Below are 13,961 nucleotides of genomic sequence, written 5' to 3'. Positions count from 1 at the left end.
AAAAAGTTAAAATGGAGAGTTAAGGGTTTTCTTTCTAAACTGCTCGTCTTTTGTACCTAGTTGTTCTCATTCTTCTACAAACTTTACCGTGGACCGTCTACTTCACTCTGAAGGGCAGACTCAAGGGGACAAGGGTTCAAGCCCAGGCTCTCTTCCCTACCCCACCCTGGTGGTCCAGGAAAGTTCTTATCAATGTTATCTCTCCATACTCTTAATATACAGTATACAGCAGAGAACAGGAAAAATGTCCATATTGTGTGTGCTATGTGGTAGTTTTGCAAACAATGAAACATTTTTTTACTGACTCAATCCTAGCTCTTTCCAAGCTAGAGTTTTAAAATCCTTGAGGTCTTGCAGTCACTGTTAAAATGCCTCTAAGCTATCTCTTCGGCTCCCATGGGAGACTTTAGATCTTGGAAGAGCCCAAAATTAACCCAATTTCTGCCTTTAAATAAAACTCATTTTAAGTCATTTATTAAGTCTAAATTTTTTTAAGAGAAACTATCATTTTTTTGTAACAGGGAAACATGGAAAAGAATTAGGAAGAAAAAGTAAACACAGCAGAAAACATTTAGCTTAATAATAATAACGATATTCTCGTTTGAGAATTTCCCAGGCAGGTAAGTCTGTGAAACTCTCATCTCCACTTAACCACAACAAGAAAAAAAGCCAAAAGTGGAGATGTGGCTCTAATGGCAGAGCCCTAGTCTTGAGCAAAAAATTTCAAGGAGTGCCCAGGTCCTGAGTTCAAGCCCGAGGACAGGTACAAAGTAAAATTAAAAAAAAAAAAAAAAGGAGGGCTGGGAAGGTGGCTCAGTGGTAGAGCGCTTGCCTTGAGCTGAAGAGCTGAGGGACAGCGCCCAGGCCCAGAGTTCAGGCCCCACTACCGGACCCAAAAAAAAAAAAAAGGAAACTCTTGGAATTATAAAAACACAAAGACCAAAAAAAAAAAAAAAAAAAAAAAATGCGAAACTGGGAGGCATAGGAAGGGAAGTAGTTTAAGTAGACTAATCTTCCTCTACAACATAAAGTTGATGTCCATGTCTAAAACTGGAGGAAAAAAACCCTAACTAGAAATATTGAAGCAAACACCAGTGGGGTGTGAAATAATTTTAAATTGTTTCCAAGGGCTGGGAAGGTGGCTTAGTGGTAGAATGCTTGCCTAGCATGCATGAAGCCCCAGGTTCAATTCCTCAGTAGCACATACACAGAAAAAGCCAAAGTGGTGCTGTGGCTCAAGTAGTACTCTCCTTGAGCAAAAGAAGCTTAGGGCCTGAGTTCAAGCCCTAAGGATTGGAGAGGGAGAGAGACCACCGCTAGGTGTATAAACTTTTCTTTATCCACTGACTTTTTAAAAAAATTTTTATTGTAAAGATACTATACAGAGGGTTATAGTCACATGAGCAAGGTAATGAGTACACTTCCCATTGAGCATTGTTACCCCCTCCATTGTTTTCCCCCTACTCCACTGACTTTTTACTACTATGTTCAATTTTAATCCTAGCCAGGCGCCGCTGACTCACACCTGTAATCCTACTCAGGAGGCTGAGATCTGAGGATTGCAGTTCAAAGCCAGCTGGGGCTGGATAGTCCATGAGACTCTTATCTCCAATTCACCATAGAAAACCAGAAGTGGTACTGTGGCTCAAGTGGTAGAATGATGGCCTTGAGCTGAAGAACTGAGGGACAGGGCCAGGCCCAGAGTTCAAGCCCTAACACCCCCAAAAACTTTCTTAATCCTTTGCAGGCACCAGTGGTTTACACCTATAGTCCTAGCTACTCCGAAGGGCTGAGATCTGAGGATCACGGTTCAAAGCCAGGCTGGGCAAGCAAGTCCAGGAGACTCTTATTTCCAATTTATACCCAAAAAGCCAAAAGTGCAGCTCTGGCTCAAGGAGTAGAATGGTAGCTTTGAGCAAAAATAACCTCATGCATATTGCCCAGATCCTGAATTAAAGCCCCACACCCAGCACAAAGTAAATTTTAATGCTTATTTTTTTAAATAGAAATGCTTAAATATAATTCACTTGGACACTGAGCACCGACTGTGTGCTAGGGTGCTTGGCTTAGAGGAATACTGTCAAATTCAGAGGTCACCTAACATAACTCTCATTAACTCCGCAAGGAAACCAACTTGTTCTAAAATTAGTATTTTGTATGTTCTTCCTAGAGTATTTAAAACTTTTTGAGTGTTAACAAACTGAGGCCCCTGGCTTTATTTTGCAAATGGATTAAGCTCTTTTACAACAATTTTCTAATATTGTCAGTGCACTGGGGCCATGAGGAAAAAAATGATAAGTTGATAACTTAAAATCAGCTGAATAGAATAACGTGAGGATGTCTCAACATTGACCAAAATGAGACAAAATTTTCTGTTCACAGCTGGGTGCCAGTGGCATATGCCTGTAATACTGGCTACTCAGGAGGCTGAGATCTGAGGATCACGGTTCAAAGCCAGTCCAGGCAGAAAAGTCCGTGAGACTCTTTTCTCCAATTACCCACCAGAAAACCAGAAGTAGCAGTGCAGCTTTGAGCTGAACAGCTGAGGGACAGTGCCCAGGCCCAGACTTCAAGCCCCATGACCAACAACAAAAAAATTCTGTATACCACTGAAATCATCTTCAGCGTCTACTTCCCAATGCCACGTGTCAGCTATCACCAATCACCAATCTCTTTCTCTTTTTTCTATTTTGTTGTTTCTCTGGAAACCTCAATTCTTCAGAAAAAAGAACCAATCAAATAGCAATGCACTGCCTGGGGGCAGTATTTCTGTAGGAAGAACTCTTTTCATACAGATTTTTTTAAATGCAAAAGTTAAAAAAGCCAAGGCATTAGTTTGTGAGACATGACTTGTGGTTTAATTTTGCTATTTCTAGCTTTTCTTTTCTTTTTTGCTGGTCTGGGTGCTGTCCCTGGGCTTCTTTGTGTTCTCAAGGCTAGTTAGTGCTCCACCACTTCTGGCTTTTTCTGAGTAGTTTACGGAAGTCTCACAGACTTTATTGCCCAGGCTGACTTCCAACTGCAATCCTCAGATCTCAGCCTCCTGAGTAGTTAGGATTACAGGGGTGAGCCACTAGGCCCTTGTCATCTTGTTTTCAGGGACCTAAACATGGGTTTCCTAACTAATGCCTGGAAAAAAATCATTTCCAAAACCTTATCACTTAAAGCTAGATACTCAGAGTTAGGATACTTCTGCTCTGTCTGGGTAAGACTAGGGTTTGGGGAAGTCTGTAGAAGGACCACAGGCTATCGGCCTGGGGTGAGGACACAGCGATGATCTTCTTCAATGTAGGCTGCCAGTCTGTCATTCCTGGGTGAGAACCAAACCACAGCACCCATGGCGGCTTCAACGCCACAGCTAATTCTCATCTTCCCTCTTTAGTACCCTATTTCAGAGGGAGGGAACGGCAGTAACTAACCCGTAGGCATAGTTTTTAGTTTTACTGGTAGCGGGGACACAGGCCGAGCGCGGGACCCGTCCTGCACCCCGGGCGCTGTGCGGGCCGGCGGTCGCTGGGCTGATTTCTGAGAACTACAGCAGCCAGCGCCAAACCGAGGACCGCACCGCGCGGCCTGGGGGGGAAGGAGGGAGAGGAGACCAGCCCCCGGAGGGGGGGGGGTAGGGGGGAGGACCGCGCCCCCGGAGCAGGGGGGGGCGAGGATCGCGTCCCCGGAGCGGCGGGGGGGGGGGGACCGCGTCCCCGGAGGGGGGGTGGGGAGGGGGACCGCGTCCCCGGAGCGGCGGGGGGGAGGACCGCGTCCCCGGAGCGGGTGGGGGGGAAGGACCGCGTCCCCGGAGCGGCGGGGGGGGGGGAGGACCGCGCCCCCGGAGCCGGGGGAGGACCGCGCCCCCGGAGCAGCGGGGGGGGGGGGGAAGGACCGCGCCCCCGGAGCCGGGGGAGGACCGCGCCCCCGGAGCAGCGGGGGGGGGGAAGGACCGCGCCCCCGGAGCGGCCGGGGGGGGAGGACCGCGCCCCCGGAGCAGCGGGGGGGGGGAAGGACCGCGCCCCCGGAGCAGCGGGGGGGGGAAGGACCGCGCCCCCGGAGCAGCGGGGGGGGGAAGGACCGCGCCCCCGGAGCGGCCGGGGGGGGAGGACCGCGCCCACCGACCAGCCCGCCCGCCTCGCTGCCTGCCCGCACGGCGTCGGGGCGCCGGCCGCAGCCGCTCCGCAGCAGCCCAGGCGGGGCTTGGGACCGTCCCCCAGGGCGGCCCGGGCCGGTGACCTTCACAAGGGCGCTAGTCTTCCGGCCCCAACCAGACCGGGGAGTCAGCGTGCGCTCGGCCACGACCCGCGAGGAGCCGTGCGCCCTGGGCCCACGGTCCTACGGCGCCGACTCACCGCCCCGGCCAACGACAGGCGCCGCGCGCGAAGCACCCGCGACAGGGCCCCTAACCCCGCCATGTCTGCGCCGTCCCGCCAGCCCCTACGCCCGACCACGCCTGCGCACTGCGCCGCGCCGGGTCACGTGGAGAAAGCTGAGCCTGCGTACTGCGCTGTGCGTGTGGCGGGGGGGGGGGGGGCGGGGGGAGGAGGTGGAGGTGGAGGGATGACGTCACGCCCGCGCACTACGCCACACCCTTCAACCCTTCCCTTAGTGAAAGCTGAGCCAGTGAACCACGCTGAGGGCGGGGGTGGGGGGCGGTCGTCACGCCTGCGCGCTGTGCAGCGCCAGTCGCACGGGGAAGGCTGAGACCGCGTACTGCGCAGCGGCCACGCCCGAGGGGTGATGTGACGCCTGCGCATTAGGCCGCACCCAGCTTGCGGATTACGTTCCCGCGGGCGCACGACCGAGGTCGCGCCTGCGCACCACGCCGGCCGGGGTCGGAGGTGCGCGCTGCGTCCGTGCTGGCGACCCGGTCAGGGTTTCCGCGTCTGCGCGCTCGGTCGCGTCCGCCGAGGGTGGCGGGGCAGCTGACGCGGCGCTTGGGCGGAGAGTCCCCGCGTCCCTCGGAGCCGACTCCGCCGAGGCTCTCTGAGGTAGGTCGCGGCGGCTGGAGGCCGTGGACGGGCCGGCTCCGGGCGGGAGACCGGCAGCCGTGTCTGCACACCGGTGTGGTTCCCCGAGCCCTGCGGACGGGCGGTGTCCGACTGAGGGCAGGGCCGCAGGGCCACAGGGCCGCAGGGCCGGGAGGGCGGGGCCGCAGAGCCACAGGGCCGGGAGGGCGGCAGTGCCGGGGAGGGCTGGGGAGGACTGGGCCGCAGGGCCGGGGAGGGCTGGGGAGGACTGGGCCGCAGGGCCGGGGAGGGCTGGGAAGGACTGGGCCGCAGGGCCGGGGAGGGCTGGGAAGGACTGGGCCGCAGTGCCGGGGAGGGCTGGGGAGGACTGGGCCACAGGGCCGGGAGGGCCGCAGTGCCGGGGAGGGCTGGGGAGGACTGGGCCGCAGGGCCGGGGAGGGCTGGGGAGGACTGGGCCGCAGGGCCGGGGAGGGCTGGGAAGGACTGGGCCGCAGGGCCGGGAGGGCCGCAGTGCCGGGAGGGCCGCAGGGCCCGGGAGGGTGGGGGGGGGTGCAGGGCCGGGAGGGCCGTGCCGCAGCCTCGTGCGCGCCCCGGGCCCCGCTCCGCTCCGGCCGCGGGCAGCGGGAGCTCTGACCCTGGCGGGACGCGTGGGCTGCGTGGTCCGGCCCCCGCCCGGCTCAGTTTTCCCCGTGGATGATCAGGTCCCCGCCTTCTGCCCCGGAAGCACACCGCACTGGGCCAGGCCAGTGCGGTCAGCCGGCCCTTGGGGGCTTCAGCCACTTTCGGGCCAGAAGCCCTTGGCAAGGCCAACCGCCGGGGCTCTGGCCTGCAGGCCGTTCAGGTCTGAGCCAGGCTTGCGGGACAATCCCAGAGACCCTCGGCTCCACTTAACAAGCAGTGAACTCAACCAGGCAGCAAAATGGCCTGGTATGCGCTGGGAGCAAGACTGAGATCTGAAGATTGAGGTTGGAAGCCCGCCCGGCAGACTCTAACATCCAATAAAGTACAGTGGAGTGGTGGCTCAGAGCACTTGAGAGCAAAAGAATCCTAGAGACAGTGCCCAGGTTGGCAAAAAAAAAAAAAAAAAAAAAAAAGTCTACATTCAAGCCCTAGCACCACCAAAGCGAGAAGGCAATACCCAATACAGCATAAATGCTCTTAAATACTGTTAAAGGAAGAGCGACAAGGAAAAATGTCTGTATCCTTAGTATGCACTCTTTATTTTCCGATGCCAGTACCAGGGCTTGGTTTCTCTCATCCAAGTACTGAACAAGCCCATCCGTGCTCAGCTTCTAACACCAGGCACCTTCAGGGTGGTATGTAGCTATGGGGGAACCATCGCAATTACTTGTGATCAGTGTATTTACAGCGTCTACATATAGGCAAAATATTTAGTATTCTGCCTGTTAGGATACTGTTCATTCATCAAAACCCAACTCAGGATGCCGTGTATCTAGTGTGAATTTACTTTTTAAAGTTTTAATCTGTCTTTATATATAGTTGTATTAGGGCCATCCAGAGACAACTAATGAGAAACATATACAGATGACCCTGTATCACCTAATGGGGACACTTTCTGAGAAATAAATGCTGTGTGTGTTACACAAATTCAGCAAGCTATGACATTTTTAGGCAATATGATATGAAACCACCATCCTATACATATTCCATCATTAACCATGTTGTTAGTGCCTGTCCCTCTGTCTGCATTTATCCTTTCCTTTCCCCCTCCCTCTACCAGCCTCCACTTCTCTTTCCTCAGGTTGACATATAAGATTATTCCTTATGTCTGCCAGACATCTAAGTTTTTTACACTAGAAAACTCATATCCTAGCCATGCTTCATTTATTTGAAACGTGTCTTTTCACTAGGTTGTAAGTTATTTTTCCTTCTTGAAATCCCATAGGGAATGCAAGGTTATACAGCGCATACAATTAAAAAAGAAAGTTCTTGAATTAAACTGTGCGTCTGATCATGCAATATAATATTTATTGAAATGAACTCCAGGAAATGAGAACGAGTTTTTTGGGTTTTTTTTTTTTTTGCTGGTTTTGTTTTCTTGCCTTTTTGTTCTGTTTATTCCTTTATAGGTCTTTGGGTATGTACGGGAAAGCACAAAAATAGAGGGGCAAAAGGTGAACAAATGCAGCAGTGTCGCTCACTAGACACTGGTGAGTGGAAGGGAAAAACTGGGAGAGAGTGAGGGAAGAGGTGACATGTCTAAAAAGAAATGTACTCTTTACCTGACTTGTGCAACTAACCTTTATAATAACGATAAAAAATTTTTTTAAAGCCAGTCACCATAGGCTTACACCTATAATCCCAGCTACTCAGGGTACTGCATAGCTAGGTCTGAAGCCATCCTAGGCAGGTATGTCTCTGAGACTTTTATCTACAATTAGCCACCAAGAAGCCGGAAGTACAGCTGTGGCTAACCTTGAGCACAAAAGCTCAGGGATAGCAGACAGCCCCTGAGTTCAAACCCATGTCTAGCACAAAAAATTTATTTTAAAGTAGGAACCTTGTAGATGATATAGTCATGAAGCTGTATTTTATTCCATTTATACAGTTAATATATTTTCCTTTAAGGTATATCTCCATGAATAACTTAAATGATCCCCCAAATTGGAACATCCGGCCTAATTCCAGAGCTGATGGAGGTGATGGGAACAGGTGGAATTATGCCCTGTTGGTACCAATGCTGGGATTAGCAGCATTTCGTAAGTCATGCTTCTGTTATTTCTGTTTTCCAGGCCAAAAATATGGGCCACTGCAGGTTAAGTAAGGTTGGGGCATAGACAGGTTCATGAAGACTATGGTTTTGGAACCTGACAGACAGCCAGTTTCATCCCACACAGGGACTCTTGAGCAAGATACTCAACGTTTCTGATCCTCAGTTTGCTCATCCTTGAGAGGTGGCTAACCCTATTCACTTCAAAACATTGTAGGGGTTAACTAAGGCAAACGTAGTTAGGAACGTTTTATATGAGATTAAGCGTTTGATACCCTGTAGCTCCCTGTCATGGCTGACTTTTGAGGAGGCTCTCAAAACCAATAAGGAAGAGCAGGTGGGAGGGGGTTCAATTACAGGGTGACTATGGGAAGTCGGTCTTCAGGAGACTTTACCCATGAACACCTCACTCAGCTGGGACAGGGGAACTCTTGGTGAGCTGATTTGGTGCAATTAGCATTTTCACAGTCCTTCAACATCTCAGCCATTGACTTGTGAGTAGTTCCAGTTGAGGACTCAGATGAAGCAGCTACCAAATTCTTACACAAATTTTTGTGTAGACTTTAGTTTTTATTTCTCTGAGTTACTAGTTTTAAGTGCCAAAATGTTTTCTCAATGGTTGTACTATTCAGTTTATGTTCTTAGCAGATGATCCAATTTCCTATAATTTTTGCCAACATTTGGTGATGTTATTTAGGTTATTATTAGAGTCTTTGGACATTTTCTAATTGTATTGGGTTTTTCTGTGCCAGGCCTGGAGCTTCTTTTTTTTGGGGGGGGGGGGTTCCGGTCGTGGGGCCTGAACTCTGGGCCTGGGCACTGTCCCTCAGCTCTTCAGCTCAAGGCTAGCGCTCTACCACTTGAGCCACAGCACCACTTCCGGCTTTTTTTCTTTTTGCTTATGTGGTGCTGAGGAATCGAACCCAGGGCCTCATGCATGCAAGGCAAGTGCTCTACCACTGAGCCACCTTCCCAGTCCTAGGCCTGGAGCTTCTTGTGTGATTTCTTGAGCTCTTTTGCTCAAAGTTAACTCTTTACCACTTGAGTCACAGCACCACTTCCAGCTTTTTCTGTGTATGTGTTACTGAGGAATTGAACCCAGGGCTTTATGCATGCTAGGCAAGCATTGTACCACTAAGCCACATTCCCATTCCCTAATTCTGACGTTTTTTTTCCCATCATGAGGCTTGAACTCTGGGTTAGGGCACTATTCCTGAGCTCTTCAGCTCAAGATGAGTGCCTACCACTTGAGCCACAGTGCCATTTCCAATTTTCTGGCAGTTAATTGGAGATTCAAGTCTCATGGACTTTCCTGACCTGATTGGCTTTGAACCACAGTCCTCAGATCTCAGCTTCTCCTGAGTGGCTAAGATTACACACATGAGCCACCAATGCTGGGCTAAGTATTCTAGATTCTAGTCCTTAGTTGGAGATAAGCTTTGCATGTGTCTAAACCTTTCTCATTTTAATTCTCATGGTTTTCTTTTTATAGCTTATTGTGATACATCTCAGATCACTTTACCTACTTCAAGTTCTGAAGATTTCTTTAGTGTTTCAGTTTTGCATTTTACATTTTATCCATTTTGAGTTAATTCTGTATAAGGTATGGGAGTTTAGTTTTATTTCCTTCATGTAATGTTTACCTTTTATTTTCTTGTCTTGCTGTGTGGATGTGCTAGCTGGAGCATCCAGGACTCTGTGAGTAGTCTTTGATCTTACAGGGAAAGACCTTCTCCCTTACTAGGTGTGGTATTAGGTTTTTTGAGGTTTGGATTTTTTTTTTTTCCACCTCCAGTCCTGGAACTTGAACTCACGGCCTGGGCCCTATTCCTTAGCTCTTTTTTTTTTGGTGAAAATACCATACAGAGGGGTTACAATTACATGGGCAAGCATTTGTTTCCCTTTCCCATCCCTTCCTATCTCCCCACCCCCCAAAGTTGTAAAGTTCGTTTTTCAACATAACGTCTTGTACATCTCATTGTTGCTTAGCTTTTCTTTCATCAAGACTATAACTCTATCACTTGAGCCACAACGCCACTTCTGGCTTTTTCTGTTTATGTGGTTCTAAGAAATTGAACCCAGGGCTTCATGCATGCTAGGCAAGCCCTCTACCACAAGCCTCCTTCCCAGCCCCTGAGGCTCGTTCTCTTGCTCAGCTTTTTCTGTTTCTGGCTGGCTCTCTACCACCTGGTTTCTGGATTTCCTGCTGGTTATTTGGAGATGATGTCTCCAGAGATTTTCTGCTCAAGCTAGCTCTGAACTTTGGTTCTCAGATCCCCACCTCCTGAGTAACTAAGATTATAGGCATAAGACACTTGTGTTTCAGTTTCTGTGTTTTTCATTTCTAAAGTTTCCATTTAGTTCTTTATATCTGCTATTGCTTTGCTTAAACTTTACCATGATTACTGCTTAAAACTCTTTGGTAGACATTACTAGTATCTTTCATACAGGTATTAGCATCTGTTAATATCTTGTCAACTTGGCTTTAGCTCTTTCTGGTCCTTGATATGAAGAGCAGTTTTCCTTTGGAACCTGGGCAGTTTCAATATGTCATCCTCCTGCCTCAATATCTGGAGTGCTGGGATTATAGGTATGCATCACCACACATAGGCTGAGATTGAAATTCTTTACCATATTATAGAACAGAAATACCTTGACTTAAGCTGTTTGCTGGTGATGACTAGCTAAAGCCAAGCACTACTCCTAACAACACCTGATGTCAATGGTAGGCTTAGAGGAAAAGAAACTGGTAAATTTTCTTAAGAACTATGGAAGTTTGGTGACAGAAAAAGGATGATGCAGGCTTGGGTTCCCAGCCTTGGTTCAATTTTAGGTGCAAACCTTCCCTTTTTTGCAGTTTTGTGTAAATGTTATTTTCTTAGTATCTCAGAGGTCTTTTATCAAAATGCCGTCCTTTTTGTATCATACTTTAAGTACAGACCATAGCTGTGATTTTTCTTGATGTGTGTTTTTCTGTGATTGATTTGTGTCAGGTTGGATTTGGTCTAGGGAGTCCCAGAAAGAAATAGAGAAAGAAAGAGAAGCCTATCTTCAGAGAACAGCTGCTTTCCAACAGGACCTTGAAGCCAGGTACCATGCTGTCATCTCAGAACACCGACGAGCTGTTGCTCAGCTGTCTTTGGAACTTGAAAAGGAGCAAAAAAGGACAACTAGTTATCGAGAAGCCCTCATCTCTCAGGGGCGCAAGTTGGTGGAAGAAAGGAAGCTTCTAGAACAGGAACGGGCACAAATAATGCAAGAAAAAAGTCAGTTGAAGCCTCTAAGAAATGTGTATCTGAACTGTCTGGAAGAGGAGCAGGACTGGCAAAGGAAAGCCCAGCTCATGCTGAAGGAGATAGGAGAGGCTCTTGTGGAAAGACAGAACATCTACTGCAGCCCAATTCTTCCCCGCAGTGCACGGCTACAGCTGGAAAAGAACTTATTGATGCGTGCTTCCATGGACTCAGTGGCTACTGACCTAGAGATGGCAGCTGGCTTAACCGACATATTTAAGCATGATAAGCATTGTGGGGATGTCTGGAACACCAACAAACGCCAAAATGGGAGGCTCATGTGGTTGTATCTCAAGTACTGGGGACTCGTCGTCGAGCTGAGAAAGTTCAAGCGAGTAGAGCAAGTCATACTAGAAAAGTAAGAACAATCATTCGTCGTGGCCTGGTGCATTCTTGGATCTCAGATGTGATCATGTATAGCCCTCTCCAGGGCATCCACTCCTGTTCCTGAGCAGTGCAGCAAGGCCTTGGCAGGCAGGGGTCCTCTGGTGTGCTGCAGCAGTGAAGGATTCAGCTGCTTTGAAGCATTTCGAGCTGCTAATATTTAGCAGAACAGTGTTGTATCATATTTTAACTCTAGGGTAAACAATGTTTTTCAAAGATGAAATACAGTGTTGATCCTCACCATAATTAATTTCGCTGTTGGATTTTAATCAGTTCTGCCTTTTAGGGTACGTTACTCCTTCCCCAGATTCCATTCAGAAGTGATGCCTTGCACTGACTTACCAATGGTAATAGTAATCTCACCAGGATTTTATCTTGTGTGGAAGAGCTCTCACCCACAGAAGAAAAAAAAACAAAAACCAAACGTTCCTTGTGTCAAGTTGGTTAGGTGTGTGTTGAATTTATCTTGCCTATGTATTCCATAAACAAATAATTATTCATGAGCAATGACATATAATACTTGCCATTTAAAACTGAGAGCATCCGTTTTACTTGTGTGGCTCTTTGCTCTTTTTGTCTTTACAGAAGGCTTTTAAGTGTATCATCTCAATTTTTACCACAATTTAAAAGGTAGGCAGGCTCTGAGAACGGGTTTGTACCTAGCTAACATACATTAAGCTATTGTGTACATCCTTTATGTAATTCTTACTCTGATCCTATGAGCTAAGTACTGTTATCCTCTGGGAGAGGGTTTCTTACCCACTCCGGGTTCCATGGCCTGCTGGGGTGTCAGTATTCAGTATATGGTATTTCTGAAGTCTGATCTGTGACAGTGAGAGACAGAATCAGCAGAGCAAGTGGGAGTGAATCGGCATAGACCAGAGACACCCAGCCTTGAGCCTCCACGGGTCCCAGTGGAGTCACATGGAACATGCTTCACTCCTTCAGGAACTGGCTGTAACAGCACAGAGGACAGGTTTCTCATGTGTGCACAACTCGGTTCAGTGAGCCACAACTACTAGTTAATAGAGCTAGGAGCTTGCCCAGAACCCTGGGAGCAATTTTTTTTTTTTTTTTGTCGGTTGTGGGGCTTGAACTCTGGGCCTGGGCGCTGTCCCTCAGCTCTTCAGCTCAAGGCGAGGGCTCTACCACTTGAACTACAGCCCCACTTCCGGTTTTCTGGTGGTTTATTGGAGATAGGAGTCTCACGGTCTCTCCTGCCCGGGCTGGCTTTGAACCGCGATCCTCAGATCTCAGCCTCCTGAGTAGCTAGGATTACAGGCGTGAGCCACCAGCACCCGGCTCCCTGGGAGCAATTTTAAGACATCTTGGGATGACCTACTTTCCCTCCCTCCATTAATGCTGGCCATCTGGTTTGTTTTGTTTTGAGACAGTTGAGGTTTTCTCAGTCAACATGTGGAACTATATATAGTGGAAAGTTGGAGGCAGCAGCTCAGTTGGAGGCTTTTTTTTTTTTTTTTCAGTCATGGGGCTTGAACTCTGCACCTGGGCACTGTCCCCACACTCCAGCTCAAGGTGAGCGCTTTACCTTTACCACTGGAGCCACATCATCACTTCCGGTTTTCTAGTGGTTTATTGGAGATAAGAGTCTCACGGACTTTTCTGCTTCCCTGGCTGGCTTTGAACTGTGATCCTCAGATCTCAGCTAGGATCTGAGTAGCTAGGATTACAGGTGTAAGCCACTGGCACCTGGCTCAGTTGGAGTTTATGTCTATAATAGATCACTACACACCTAGGTCTCACACATACACCTGTATTTGCACACACAGATATGGATACATACAATTACTTGTCTTGCTTCCAATAAGATATCATGTTTTCTAGGCTTTCTAGTTTTACAAAGCATATGCATTTCCAATTTATAAGCTGGGTTGGGTTTGGGGATGAGATTGGAGCTGAAGACATCCAATAATAGTAGGTCATCATGAAATTCCCAGAATTCCAGGCTTTTTGTCCAAAGTCACGTGACTGAACTTGTGTTAGGGCAGCCATTCAAACTAGCAATCTGTAAGAGCCCGAAAATCCAAGCTGTAAGACCCCGGAGGGATTGGAAGTTCAGAATGCCTCCTCCCAACATACTCTGAACACAGAGTTTCCTGGAAAGGTCAATCCGTTCTATCCTGCATGTGGGCTAACTCCACCATAAACTGTGTGACCCTGGGGTAGACCACGGTTTGCAAATTGTGAGCTGTTTACCGTTTAGCGATCTCTCAGAGTAAGGAGGTCATCTACGATTTGTATACAAAATACTGTCACATGCCTCCCTATACAAGACCAATAAAAACCTTGGAGAATGAAACATTGGTCTGAAGCTGCTTGTACAGGCTGGTCTCTGTCACGGCCTTGCTCCTGGGGTGGCGGGTTGCAATAAATGTGCTCCTCCTGGTAGTGGGGTCTTTTTTTTTTTTTAAGAAGACAAAGATTTGTCTTCTAAACAAAAAAATATATCTGATTGAAATGTGTAACTGACTTCCTATTGGGTTATTTTAAAAGCTTGATTGCTTAGTAGTTTACTAAGATGATCTCTGTAAGAGTCCTTCATGGCTATCCCTGGAGACCACGCAGAGGCAGGCA

The 13,961-nt window shown here is 48.6% G+C and overlaps 2 protein-coding genes across 3 annotated transcripts in view; one reads left to right on the top strand and one right to left on the bottom strand.

Moving 5' to 3' along the window:
- Sdha (succinate dehydrogenase complex flavoprotein subunit A) overlaps nucleotides 1-4,441 on the bottom strand; it is a 36,185-nt gene extending 31,744 nt beyond the window's left edge. The window contains exon 1 of the mRNA XM_070042101.1: nucleotides 4,341-4,441. Within this exon, the coding sequence (XP_069898202.1) occupies nucleotides 4,341-4,403 (63 nt within the window). The 5' untranslated portion in view covers nucleotides 4,404-4,441. The remainder of the gene's footprint in view (nucleotides 1-4,340) is intronic.
- A 364-nt stretch (nucleotides 4,442-4,805) lies between these two features.
- Ccdc127 (coiled-coil domain containing 127) lies at nucleotides 4,806-13,775 on the top strand. Of its 2 annotated transcripts, none has more exons than XM_070042098.1 (3): nucleotides 4,806-4,979; nucleotides 7,548-7,678; nucleotides 10,683-13,775. In XM_070042098.1, exons 2-3 carry the CDS (start codon nucleotides 7,558-7,560, stop codon nucleotides 11,342-11,344), a joined length of 783 nt encoding a protein of 260 aa, XP_069898199.1. In that variant the 5' UTR covers nucleotides 4,806-4,979; nucleotides 7,548-7,557; the 3' UTR covers nucleotides 11,345-13,775. The 2 variants fall into 2 exon arrangements, with proteins under 2 accessions (XP_069898199.1, XP_069898200.1); XM_070042099.1 differs by lacking the exon at nucleotides 4,806-4,979 and adding an exon at nucleotides 5,671-7,129.
- Nucleotides 13,776-13,961: the final 186 nt, after the last annotated feature.

The sequence above is a fragment of the Dipodomys merriami genome, unplaced genomic scaffold, assembly GCF_024711535.1.
Source record: "Dipodomys merriami isolate MVZ:Mamm:240054 unplaced genomic scaffold, mDipMer1.0.p SCAF_32, whole genome shotgun sequence".
Classification (NCBI taxonomy): domain Eukaryota; kingdom Metazoa; phylum Chordata; class Mammalia; order Rodentia; family Heteromyidae; genus Dipodomys; species Dipodomys merriami.
The sequence above is the reverse complement of the archived record's forward strand: the minus strand, read 5'-3'. Positions and strand labels throughout refer to the sequence as shown.